Source organism: Excalfactoria chinensis, chromosome Z, assembly GCF_039878825.1.
Source record: "Excalfactoria chinensis isolate bCotChi1 chromosome Z, bCotChi1.hap2, whole genome shotgun sequence".
NCBI lineage: Eukaryota > Metazoa > Chordata > Aves > Galliformes > Phasianidae > Excalfactoria > Excalfactoria chinensis.
In genome coordinates, this window is record NC_092857.1 from 62223042 (window position 1) to 62236697 (window position 13656).

At 44.3% G+C, this 13656-nt stretch overlaps 1 protein-coding gene across 3 annotated transcripts in view; it reads right to left on the reverse strand.

Annotated features, from left to right (window-relative positions):
* Window positions 1-12853, reverse strand: part of ACO1 (aconitase 1) — a 35408-nt gene extending 22555 nt beyond the window's left edge. The window contains exons 1-2 of one of the 3 annotated variants that reach the window (XM_072360056.1): window positions 12719-12853; window positions 1377-1497 (exon numbers count right to left, since the gene is read on the reverse strand). In XM_072360056.1, coding sequence (XP_072216157.1) covers window positions 1377-1473 — 97 coding nt within the window. In that variant the 5' untranslated portion in view covers window positions 1474-1497; window positions 12719-12853. Of the gene's footprint in view, window positions 1-1376; window positions 1498-4774; window positions 4864-12349; window positions 12558-12718 lie in introns of those variants that run through there. The other 2 variants (XM_072360057.1, XM_072360058.1) reach the window with 2 other exon arrangements.
* Between the last annotated feature and the right edge of the window lie 803 nt (window positions 12854-13656).

Genomic DNA, 13656 nt, shown 5'->3' on the forward strand with positions numbered 1-13656 from the left:
GTGAATGCCATTGGATGCAATGTTTTCCCACAGAGAGGAATTCAGTGACACACCTTTGCTTCATCTTCCACACCAGACACCATTCTGTCAGACCGCCCTTCTGCTGCCATTTGTTGCACAGCAACAAAATGAAAGGGAATATTGGTGGGAAGATTCAACAACCACTGCCCTACCACCAACATCTGCCCATGATATCAGGAGTCAACATAATAAAATAGGAAGCATTACTTTTGGTTCATTCCTTGTATACGTGAGATGTTACCAAAGATTAGAATAGCTTTAACAGCTCTACCATAAGTAATGGGTATGAAGAATAGAGAAAAGTTTATCTGCAATAATGGATGTTCGAGATCCTCTCTTTAAATATTTCAATTAAAAAACAAAAGCAAAAACAACCTGAGAAGTCTATTGTAACATTCTATCCAAGGTCCTGGAGACAAATAAGTCATCTAATCACTTAGAATCACTTGCACTTGTGGTTTTTTTGTTGGTTGGTAATTCACCACCACTGTCAGCTGGTACGTTATTCCATCATTCTGCTGGACTGTGAGAATTTCAACCATGTTGTTTTCTTTACAGAACATGGAGCTTATTCCTCTTGGGATTTTGAAATAAGTCAACTGCTAATAACTTACATGCATGCATTTGCCTGTTTCTCAAGACTCATCTCTGCTTTCCGGAGACCAGGTCCAGTGTTACTCCTGGACCTGGAGTCCTCAATCCTCATTTACGTACTATCTGCGCTTGCAATGGATATGTATTTAACATTCAAACAAAACATTCCTCCTCTTCCAAGCCTGTTTCCTGAATTCTTCCTAATCACTTGCTTTCTCTTTAAAAGAAGAGAAATGCTCCACACATAGGCAGCTAAAAGCTATGGATACTGGCTTTCTATGTCAGCGGCATGGGTTGCAAGGTTTTTACCAGTGACACACAGAAGTTGCCTAAGTGTATTCCTGAAGAGTCAGTGAGAAAAAGCTAGAAACAATTCTCACCTGTATTCATTGCTCCTTTTATATTTGAACAATTTTTCTGGATGACTTTGCCATATCACAATCAGGTTGTTTCCAGCCTTTCACAGCTGTGGAGTGAAAACTTAGATCTGTCTAGCCCTCCTCATTCATTTTGGAAAAACACAACTGCAACATGCAGTTTGCATGCACAACATGTTGAGAAAAATAACCCTATCAACTTGTTGGTACTTCTGTAATTCTGAGTTTCCAAAAATAAACTCTACTTTTTTGTTTTCAAGAAATAATTCCTGACTTCATAGTTCTCTCAATGACATTCACAGATTCGTTATCATCCAATGCTGCAGTGTCTCTGGTACTGTTCATCAAAGCTAACCAAATGCTTTCCCCTTGTAGTCAACGTACCATATCTCACATCTCCCAGTTTGCTCAGATTAAAGAACTTCTTCAGAGGCTGTTTAGCATCGAGTGGCTCCACAATCTGTATAAAGGGGTTGCTCATGGTTGTTAAAGACACCTCGTGTCCCTAAAATACAAAAGAAAAAGAATTAGCACTATTTTCACAGTCTCTGTCCCACGTGCAAAAGACACACTCTATAGCCCCACAAAAGGTCTGTCCCACATACCTGCAAAGCCTATGCCAGATAAAAGAAAATTAAAGCTGACTTCACTGTAAACATCCTGAGATCATTTCTATGGCTATCCTAGCAGTTCAATGGGCAGAATACTTCACTAGGATATAGGACTTTTAACATGCACTTACATAAGACAAGGTGTCCATGAATATTTCCAATATCAATGCCAACAAACACAAAAATGAGCTGAATTCACACTGGAAATATCTCTCAATTTTCAGAAAAGTTTAGCTGCATGTGAACTACCTACTGAGACAGTCCCTAGGACACTAACACCTGAATTATATCCAAAGCTCTTTTGGGAACACTGCTTTAGGCTAATATATGTAATATATGCCTGGGAACAAGCCAATGATAAGTTACTGTATTCATGCATCACTGCTCCTATCTTCTTTCAAGTAACATTTATCTCTCTGTGTCTCAGTCCACGCAGGAGGTGTTCCAACTGCTTGTGTAGGATTCTTAAAGCACTCCAGCACAATTCACATCTCACAGATTTTCAAGTTAACAACAGTTTGGAGTGAGACAGGTAGAGACAGGGAAAAATGAAGGTCTGGGGAATAAAGTATTAGGATATTGTATAAGAAAGGAAAATACCCAGTATTCCATCACACAGAACAAGGGAAACTTCTAAAGAAAATATTGAGTGTCCAAGGAAGTTAGAAAGGTAGGATAATGAACAGATTGCAACCATTAAAACAACTGAAATTAAAATGAGGCATTGCTTACTACAGACTACAAAGCTGTACTAGGAAATTCACAGAAGCTTCCCTCTTCTGGGAAAAAAAAAAAGAAAGAAAAAAAAGCTTGTTCCACAGCATTCACAGACAACTTACCTTGATTTCTTTGCAATATTTTTTTTGTCCTTGCATAAGGTCAAAGACCATTTACTTTTTGCAATGGAGCCTATACTGCCCTAAAATTCCAGCTGCTACTGACATATCACCTCTCACATTCCCAACTACAAGCCATTTTCCAAGATTCCTTTTCCCAGCTCTACAATACCAGTCCCTCATACAGATTCATCACATTTTGGTCATCCTCTTCTTTGGCAAGCACAAATCATGTCCTGCCTGGTCAAAGTGACACAAACTACTCTTACAGTCTTGTAAGCTCCATGGAGCCCCAAGCAAGAATTAAAGCATACAGAATAAATACCAAAGTGCAACATTGCAGAAAATTTCACAGCACAAATCTGTCAGCAGTCTACTATTATTTCCAAATAAATTGTAAACAAAGTGGCCAAAGCACTGCACTCAAGTTGCTGACCGGCCTGAAAGTTGTGAGGAAGTAATACTTCAAAGGCTAAGTCCACTAAAAAACAAAATCATAAAACCACAGAATGAATCCTAGAATGGTTTGACTTGGAAGGGACCTTAAAAGATCATGAAGTTCCAACATCCTCCTGTAGGCAGGGTTGCCACCCACTGGATCAAGCTGCCTAGCCTCTTTCCTGTCTATAAGTTCATTTTAATACTGGGAGGCCACAATGAGGTCTCCCCAAAGCCTTCCTTTCTCCAGGCAGAAGAAGCCCAGCTCCCTCAATCCTTCTTCATAGGTTATGTCATAAGCAACTTGCTGATGGTATACTCAGTCCCATTACCTAGGTCTATGATGGGGATATTGAAAACCACTGGGCCCAAGACAGAATGCTGGGGGACACCATTCATCACCAACATCCACCTGCACATAGAGCCACTGACCACAGTCCTCTGGTTGCAACTATCCAGCCAATTCCTGCTCCATCAAGTAGTTCAGCCTCAAGATCCATATTCTTCCAATTTAGGGATAAGAATGTGGCGTGGGCCCATACTGAAGGCTTTGCACAAGTTCAAGTAGGTGACATCCTTTGCCCACTCATTCAATCACAGAAGGCCACCAGACTGACTGAAGTAATAATTGCAGTGGATACAGATTAACTTAAGATTGCAACAGAGTATTTATTCTTTCTTTTTTTTTTTTGCCTGCACTGGAACGTAAATATGACGCGGTTAGCCAGCATCTGCCTGCCAAACACAGGCTCAGTATGCAGGGGTCACAATGCACGGCCACAGCAACAGCTGAACATACAGACTGAAGAAAGCACTGGACCTACTGCCTGACGGCCTCCAAACTGTTTGCACAGAGGTCACATCTGAAATGGGGTTCTCCACGCTCACTCTCAGGAAGGCAGAAATGCAAACGAAGAGCTTTCTCATGGTAACAGCCACAAGTATCCACACAAGCCACATTTCTCCTGGCTCTGGAGGACAGCATTCACTGCAACCTACACCTAGGTCTCTGACTAGCCAGTCTCTAGACACCCATTCCCCCACCTCTGTGCAATTCTAGACATTCTCCTATGACTTCAGTGGCTTCACATGACTGATACATCTAAGAAAGGGTCAGAAGGGAAGGAACATAAAATTCCCTTCAGGCTGCTTTGCAGAGCAAAAGGAAACTATTCTAAACTCATTTTAGCATCTTCAAGGCTACATAAATGTGCAGTGGATCAGAAAACTAAGAAAATTTTACAGAATTAGATTTCAGAGCATAAGCATGCTAAGACTGGGGGCCAGACGCCATAACAGCTACAGCAAAAATAATTTCAGGCAAACTCAGAGAAAAAGAGAAAATTAGCGAGAGAAGCTTTTGAGTAGAGAAAAAAGACAAGAGTTAACAGAACGTATCATAATGGAGAAGGCCACCACAAACCCAATGACTTGCATAAAAACTGCCACATGTTCAAGAAGCTTCCTTCTGCCTCACAAAATCCATGTCTTCGTGACTACATACTTGAAGTTGGATCTGTAATAAGGATGTTTAGCATTTAGGCATTACCTGTACAAATCTGCCACTTTGCAGTATGGTAAACTCCACTTTCTTCAATCGTAACCTACTGAAGCAGCAACATTCCTTTCTTTGTACATTCCCATTCAAATACCATCTGCCAGGACACACATTCTCATTACTTTAGCCTTTTCAAAGGTTCTATGGTTTGTATAAAGCGAACAAGATAAACCACAATTTTACTTCAGTGTTTCCTGTGACAACTAACACAGATCTGCAAACAGTGGTATTGGTTTATATTAATGCTGAACATCTTTAAGTCTAAACTCCTCCATTATTAATACCGCTACCCATTCAGCATGCTATGCCAATGCAGTTGCTCAGCACTGTGTCACTCACCTTCACATCCCATTGGGGTATATCTAGAATTTTCCCACAGACCGGGCATCAGCTCCTCACAAGAAGTCTTTTCAGGCTTTCTTGTATCCCAGCCCCAGAACTCTCTCCCCCGCAGAAGCAAAAGTGCAGAAAGATTCTAAGCACAGGCATGGAAACCGTGAATACCAAGAGGGGAAAATTTATTTGGACTAACCCATAACTTTCCAAATATAAAACAAGGAAGCTGTTTTTCATGCATGTAACATTTGCCCTTCCAAGCAGAGAATGAACTCTTAACTAAAACAGCTGTTCCTTAAAGTAACACCAGATATTATGTAGGAAGATTCAAATCTCTCCAGCAACAAAACTTTGTATTGTGATACAAAGCACTCATGCTAGCAAAATACATATATGTCATCCTCACTCCATCTGTACTGAGTCGATCAGTAAACTCAGAATCCACCATGATTGATCAGACATTCCCTTGCACCAACAGACTAGTGGGACATTGGGTTGCAATGCACATGCAGATCTCTGTGGTAGACCACATCATTGGATGACCACCTCAGCAAAATGCTATCCTGGTTTCAGCAGAACTAGAGTTAATTTTCTTCACAGTGGTTGGTATGATGCTGTGTTCTGGATTCAGGAGAAAAACAATGTTGATACCACATTGGTGTTTCAGTTGTTGCTGAGCGGTGCTTGCACTGAATGAAAGCCTTTTTTGCTCTTCATTCTGCCTTGCCAGTGAGGAGCTGAGGCTGCATAAGGAGCTGGCAGGGGGACTGAATCAGTCCAGCTGACCCAAAGGGGTCAATGCTCTACATCATATAAATTCACGATGAACCATTAAAAAAATGTGGGGAATTGACTGAACAGGAAGCCACTTTGCAGGACTGAGCAGGCATTGGTCATTGAGACTTGCATTGTACATCACTTTTTCTACACATATATAGCTATCACTACTATTACTTTCTCTTCCTTTTCTGTCTTATTTAATTGTCTTTATCTCAGCCAAAGAGTTATGCCTTTTTTTTTCCCCCTGCGATTTTCTCTCCCATCCCATTGCATGGAAGTGAGAGAACAGCCTGCTGGTGCTCAGCTGCCTGCTGTGGTTAAGCCACAACAAACTCTTTAATTTCATCTTTGGTTTCTCAGCTATTGCTTTCAAATTATCCAGAGGTGCCTCCATTACAAATGGGCAAAGATGAGAAGAGAGAACTGGAGAAGGCTGAGGTACTCGACAAGTTCCTTGTCTCATTCTTCACTGGCAGTCAGGTTTCCCACAGATCCTATGTCCCTAAACCTCAAGGCAGGGGCTGGGGGGAAAAAAAATCCCCCCCATCGTAAGCAAAGAACAAGTTTGAAACTGCCATATGAGGCTGACCATGTACAAGTCTATGAGACCAAACAACACATCTCAGGGTCCTGAAGGAATAGGCCAATGTGATTGCCAAACCGCACTCCATCAAATTCAAAAAGTCATGGATGTCAGGTGAAATCCTCAGTGACTGGAAAAAGGAAGAAGTACCTCACAGTTTTAAGAAAGGGAGAAAGGAAGGCCCCTCCCAAGCTTCACCATTGTGCTTAGGAAGATCGTGGAAAAGATCCTCCTGGAAGCCATGGTAAGGCAACATAGGGATCTGGGGCAACCAGCATGGCTTCACCGATAGTGGATTGTGGCCTCCAGTGATGGAGTGACAAAGAAGAGCAACTGATGTCATCTACCTGGACATGTGCAAAACCTTCAATATGATCCCACACCATGTTCTTACCTCTAAATTAGAAATAAACGGATTTGGAGAGTTATTCAATGGATAAGGAATTGGTTGAATAGTTGCTGCCAGAGGGTTGTGGTCAATCGCTCTGTGTCCAGCTGCATACAGGTGATGAGTGGTGTCCCACAGGGATCCACCTTGGGAGTTTTCAGCATCTTAACCAATGATACAGACAGTGGGATCAAGTGTACCCTCAGCAAGATTTCCAGTGACATCAAGATGAGTGGCGCAGTTCACACATGCATGCCATCCAAAGGGACTAGATAAGCTTGGAACCTACTGAGATTCAACAAGGCAACCTGCAAGGTGTTACAGTTGGGTCTGGGCAATCCCAAGTATGCGTACAGATCAGGAGAACTCAGAAAGGAACCCTGGGGAAAACGACTTGAGGGATGAAAAGCTTTAAAAGAGCCAACAGTGCGTGCTCGTAGCTCAAAAGGCCTACTGTATCCTTGGCTGCATCAAAAGAGGTGTGGCCAACAGAGCAAGGGAGGTGACTGTCTCCCTCTGCTCCGCCCTTGTGAGGCCCCACCTGGAGCAATGCACCCAGACCTAGGATCCACAGCACAAGAAAGACATGGATTTTCTGGAATAGGTCCAGAGGAGGGCCATAAAAGTAACAGGAGGGCTAGAGCATCTTCCATCTAAGAAAGGTTGAGGGAGCTGGGTTTATTCTGCCTGGAGAAAGCTTTGACAAGACCTTGCTGTGGCCTTCAGTACTTGTTATAACCTGGGGAGAGAACAACTTTTTACATGGTCTGTCAGTGATAGGACAAGGTAGAACAGTATTAGACTAAAGCAGCGGAGATTCTGATTAGATAATAGGAAGATATTCTTCATCCAGAGGGTGGTGAGGTGCTGAACAGGTTGATCAAAGAAGCTGTGGATACCCCAAACCTGGAGGTGTTCAAAGCCAGGCTGGGTAGGACCCTGGGGAGCCTAATCTGATGCTTGGCAACCCTGCTAACAGGAGGGTGTTGGAACTACATGATCTAAGCTCCTTTCAGAGCTATGCTGTTCCAGGATTCTAAGATTTTAAACATCAGCTCATAAAACTAAGCACCTAATGGTTGGACCAACTGAAGTAAACGTCAATTACCACAAGTTCTTTTCCCTGGGCAGCTGTAAATTGAACATCACCAGTAGGAGAAATGAGATAGCATAGAATCACCTATTGGGCAGATTAAATTGAGCACCTTACAGGATGCTAAATTCACCAAATGCAATGGTGGGAGACTCAGACCTGCAAAGATTATGGGAATTCATGAAGAAACTTCCAACTGAAAACTGGGAAAAGGAGAGGTTAGCTGGCAGGACTGCTTTGGGGCAGAAGACATGGATCACTGACAGCTGCAGCAGCGCATACAACCCATGCTCAACCTGATCACATCTGTACCATCTGTACCAGCAGTTGTGATAACTGTTCCCCCTCCAGACAGTCCAAGTTACTTATCTTAGTTTTGTCCACTCACCTAACTGATGTTTTGTGTGCATATGTGGATGTAAAAATCTAAGGGGAGCTGCTGCAGAGCAGCAGATTACTGAGTTGTAAATCCATCAAGAAAATACCAAGCATGCCACTTCTGACATTGCTAAGAATTATGTATTGCTGAAGAGCACTTCTTAAACCTAGACTTACTGCTTTGTTCCCTAACAAAAAGAGTCTGCAATTTACATAGCTCTACTTACGGTTTCACATTCTGCTCAGTAATGCTCTTAATTAAAGGTGTTGATGACAACTTCCAATTTACCTGTGTGACAGAACTCCTACCTGTGAACCAAGATCAAGTGGAAGAGCACAGAAAGTATTCTTGCCTGTGTTAGTACTGGATGATCTTCAAGGTCCCTTAATCCCACACCACTTTGTGATTCTGTGATCCCTTGGCAGGTCCAGTAGGCGGGAAACTTCAGTCATGCTGGAATTTCAACATGTTCTATACGTACCTATCCTGCTTGAAAGAACGTTTTAAGTGTGCTGCCAAAAGTCTCCAAGCTTGATATGGAAAGACAGCCTGTTCAGCATGAGTAAGGGATCTGCAGCAGTAACACTTGGGTAAGCAAACCCATTCACAATTCAAGTCAGTTGTGGGGAGGGGGAATACAGATAGTTGTGTGGTAGAAAATAATTAGTTGAAAAAATCCAAGTTGCTTAAGAAAAATGTTTGTGTTATCCTGGCATCTATTTAAAAAAAAATTAAAAAAAAAAAATAGAACATCAAAAGCATAAAAGTGAAATGGCTCAGCATTTGGACAAAGTTCAACGCCACTACTAGAACAAGCAGAGTCTTGTTTTGTACAGTATCTAGCTATAATTATATTTGTATACACAGAACAGATGAGCACGACTACAGCTGCAATAAGCACACAGGTTTCTTGTTCTGATTTAAAATGCTCTTACTGTTGAATACTTGTTCTACCTGCGACAGATAAGGCCACTGTATAAGAACCACGCAGTGCTGCCCTGCTGTAAACTACCAGCAGTCAGACTTGAGTACTAGCAGAGCCTTAAGAAAGAATACATTTCTCCATTGCACAGTGAGGTCCTTAAAGAGAAGTCCACTAACTTTTCAACAGCTGAGAAACTATTCTGCTGGTATAAACCATGACACTATTGTGCCCTGGAAGAAAATGCAGCAATCTGTAATGGAGTTTATTTAAAAAAACTCTGCACAACATTTCAGGGAGCCCATTTCAGCTTAAAGGCTCAAAAGGAACTTTGTCCTGGAACTCAAGTGAGACCCTGAACTGCTGACTTTATTGCTTCCTCTTGATATCTAAGACTTTGACTGCAACACTGAAGTGTATATGTTTTCAAAGCCACAACGTGCGACACTTCAAGAACAGTGGGAAGTGTGTATTCCTATAAATGATATACTTCACCAGCTATCATAAACCTTCTGAGAATTTCACTTTGTTAGCAGTGCTGTAGTACATGCACAGGAACTGAAGATTTAGTTCAGGGACTGTGTTTCTGAAAACAAGCCTTCATCTTCTTACAGAAACTCCAACTCCAAGCAGGCTGGAAATTTAGATATGTCCAGTTTTAAGATATTAAACTCCCTCAAGTCATCCCTCTGGAAAGTTACCTCCTCCTCCCTCACTTAACAAAGCACACTTCTTGCTCAAAGGATCATTGAAACACTTCCCTTGCACACATCTCACCAGCTTTTGATGATCCAGGCAAGTACACATTATCTAGTATCTTCAGACCGCCTCCAGAACACAATCTAACCATACGGTTAGCAAAATCCAGATCCTAATTAAGCAGGCAAGAGTGTTAAGGGAACGCTATGCCAGCAGACTCACCAGCAAATGTCCTAGTAGACTAGAGACTATTTTTTTTTTCCCCGTAGGAAAACAAGCAACATTACACTTACATAGGAATTTTGACGTAACAGCACACCAAAACCTGAATCTTTAAATATTTCTTTCTCCTTAAAGAGCAACTTTAACCTATTTCCTACCTCTGCACAAACTTGCTGCTCACTTCCCCTGTCTTGGCAGTCCTGGACCATTCATTAATAAAATGCAGCATGGACTAGTTTTAACAAAGAATTGGCTTTCAGTGTTAGTACAAAAAATAAATACATCCAGCAGCACACGCAGAAGCATGTTCACAGCAATAAGTTAACATGGAAGCACTGCAAGAGAGCTGGAAATACAGAGTTCTATGAGCACCTGGAAAAGTTTAGTCCGAAATTTAGTTTCCATTTCAGAATGGGGGATTAAAATCAAAAATAAAAAGACATTTTGTTACTGGTTTTGTTTCAAAAGCCTCGCTTGAAGGTTGGGAGGACAACAGCAAAGAGCACGAGGAGGGAAAAGAAATAGGGGGTACTGCCAATTAACTCTCTTCTCACTACAGTACCACCATTTGAGTTCTGTAAACTGCTGCTTCTGCACCCCTTGGAGCCCTTCTGTGAGAAGTACCATTGCTGCAGAACAATCACAGATGTGTATGTAGGTGGAAGGATGAAGAACTGGTGAAAGAATTATTAATGTTGTGAAACAAATCTGGCACCATCAGGAAGAAGTCCCAGTTTTTCAGATCGTGGCAATTTGCACTCTGGAAATACAGCAAGAGATTGCTTATTAATACATCTCCCGCTTAAAATCTCAGCAACTCTTTGACTGTTCATACAGACAAATCCAACTTTCAACCCCCTTGGTTTCAGTCTGCGAGCAGCAGAACAGCTGGGTATCTAATAGCATTCCATCAGTTCCAACCAGCTGTTACCAGAGCTTACCAGCCATGATCCCAGAGGAACCAAATGAAGTTTCAACAAAACATTCCTAATTGGCTTTTTCAGAACAGTTTTACACAAAAAGACCAGGAAAAAAAAATAAAATAGAAGAAGAAAATAAAAAGAGAATATTTTGCAAGCTTTTGTAGTCCTTGCCCTAAAATTATTCTATGTCCTGATGCCTAAGGCAACACCCCAAATATCTAGAGAAAATGTTCTTAGCTACAGCTATGGCCACTCCACAAGCTGCACAGAAGGTAATAGATGTAAACAATTCTTCTATTCACATAAACAGGGGAAAATAGAAAGAAAGACTCATCTTTACTTTCTCATTGTTTCTATGAGGGAAAAAGACCACTCTAAGTAATCTGACACAGATCATTATTGCAGGTAGGGAGAAAATTTCCAGCTACTGCACAGTAAAAGCCCACAGTGAGAATATGTGTCAAAGAATACTAGCAAAACAAATTTCCCACTATGTTTACTGCTTAAATACCAATAATATTTATTCTGTGCATCTTCTGCAATTACTGCATAAGCACCTCAATAATTACCAGAAACACTTCATTAGAAACAGCAAAGTGGGGGTGCACCATTTGCTGTCTGACCCTCAATCCAAAGGAATCAGAGAGAAGGCAAAGGTCAAATTAAAACATCGCATGACTAGAAATGAAGTTTGAAAGACCTGAAGTCTTTGGTCCAGCACTCATCTACATTATATTCTCTGTGACACATTGCTGTAAGAAAGTGTCCGTTCTCCTACACATATTGAAAAGCTCTATACAGGAGCCTTCTCTTCTTAAACAGCCCAGGACCACCAAAGTACTGACGATTTTTCAAGTAACTCCTCACACACATCAAAAACCTGGAGGGCATAAGAGTCAGCCACATTCCCTACTTCACGTGCATTAAATTCTCCCTACGCCCTTTGAAGAACCAACAATCCCCAGAAGTTCATTAGGACATTCTGATGAACTACAATTGCTTTTAAGCCAACTGCAACAAAATAAACATCCCAGTGTTAATATTTGACCCTAGGGTGGTCTTCCTCTACTTTGGCATTATGGATTTGTAACGAGCCAGCCTGAACAATGGCAGCAGCACAGCGCACTCACAGATACTAATGCAATTCCATGTGCTTGGTGACAGAACCCTCTGTTTCAGACCAGGTTTCCTGCTGACACTAAAGCATACTTAAGTCTCTGCTCTTTTCCCCGGTCTCACACCCACACCAGCTTGGAAACTAAACATCAAAGTACAACGTCCAGTTAATAAATAAGAGGGAGCTGCTGCGGCGTTATGAAACGCAGCAGCATAGCGGGCAGACCCGGTGGGTCGTACGGGACACGAACCCACCCAAAGGCCGGAGCAGAGCAGAGCAGAGCCCGCAGCAGAGCAGAGCCCGCCCGTCCGCAGCCCCGCAGCCGCCGTGACCGTTCCCGCAGCCGAGCGCTCGCAGCCGCCCCGCGTGTCACGAGGGCAGCCAGCCACCTTAGCACAGCCTTCCCCCCGTCCCTGCTCCTCCCACCCCCCGTGCCTTTCCTCCATCCTTCCCGCTCCTCGCCCATCCATACCGCACGCCTTTTGCTTGTTCTTTTCACGACGCAGCAGCTCCAGGCTGTGTGTGCTCCAGACACACGCGGCGCGCTCCCCTACACCGAGCACAAGCAGACAAGGCCAAACCCTCCCGGCTCGCAGCCCCCGTGGCCCCGCCGCCGTTAAGCGGCCGTGCAGGAGCAGCAGGCTGCCCTCAGCGCGGCCTGGGCCGCAGGATGGCCGCTCCCCGCCCGCTCGCCTCCAGGGCGGGTCCGCGCCGCCACCGCCCGCGGCCGGCAGGGCCCGGCGCAGCACGGAGGGAGGGAGGGCGAGCGGCTCGGGGCAGCCCCGGGCAGAGTCCGCTGCTAAGCGTGGAGCGCGGCGGCCCCACCAAGCGCCGCACTCACCGAGCAGCTCGGAGGAACAGAGCACCGCCGCTTCCCCGCTGCCGCCGACGGCCTCAGGAGAGATGGGGCGGGAGCAGGCCGGTTCCGCCCGCACTCTCACAGGAGGCGGCGGCCGCGGCCCGCCCTCGCTCCCCGCCTACCGCCCGCCCCCGCGGCCGATGAAGCGGGTTGGTCTGCGCTCTCCTGATCGGCCTTTCTCCCCCGCTGGCCTTCAGCCTTTGGAGGACGGGTGTCTCTCTGGTGCAGAGCTCCAGCTCTGCTCTTCGGGAGTCAGCGCTGCGGGCCGGGCCCGGCGGAGCTCTCGGAAGGCTGGTCTGCACGCGTGACACCAAGTCCAGCCCTCAGGCCGTGGCGAAGAGCTCGCTGTCCCGGCTGTCACCATGCTACCTGTTACATACAGGCTGACCGAGATGGTGATGCCAGCCCTGAGGGAGATGCAGGAGTGCAGCGTCCCAGGGGACCGCATAACTGAATGATGTGGGGCCCTTCTAAGTGTGTAGCATGCCTGTGATGGAATAGGGTGCATTTGGGCCTTGAATAAGGCTTATTAAAGTGCGTCTAACTATAACAGAAGCATTAGATAAAGAAGAACGGGGGAGATAGAGATCTCTAAGAGTTGCATTGTTGTGTTCTTCTAGCAGGGAGGTGGACTGACCTAGGTTTGCAAATCCACTTGGTGTGGGTTAAGGTGAAATAACACTCTAGGTCCTTACATACATGTAGACTCACAGAACCGCTTGGGTCTGAAGAGAACTTAAAGCCCACCCAGTTCCAACCCCATGCTGTGGGCAGGGCTGCCCCCCACCAGCTCAGGCTGCCCAGGGCACATCCACTCTGACCTTGAGTACCTCCAGGGATGGGGCAACACAGCTGCTCTGGGCAGCTGTGCCACGGCCTACTGCTCTGAGTTTTCTCATGATTTCCTAGTAGTATCTTAT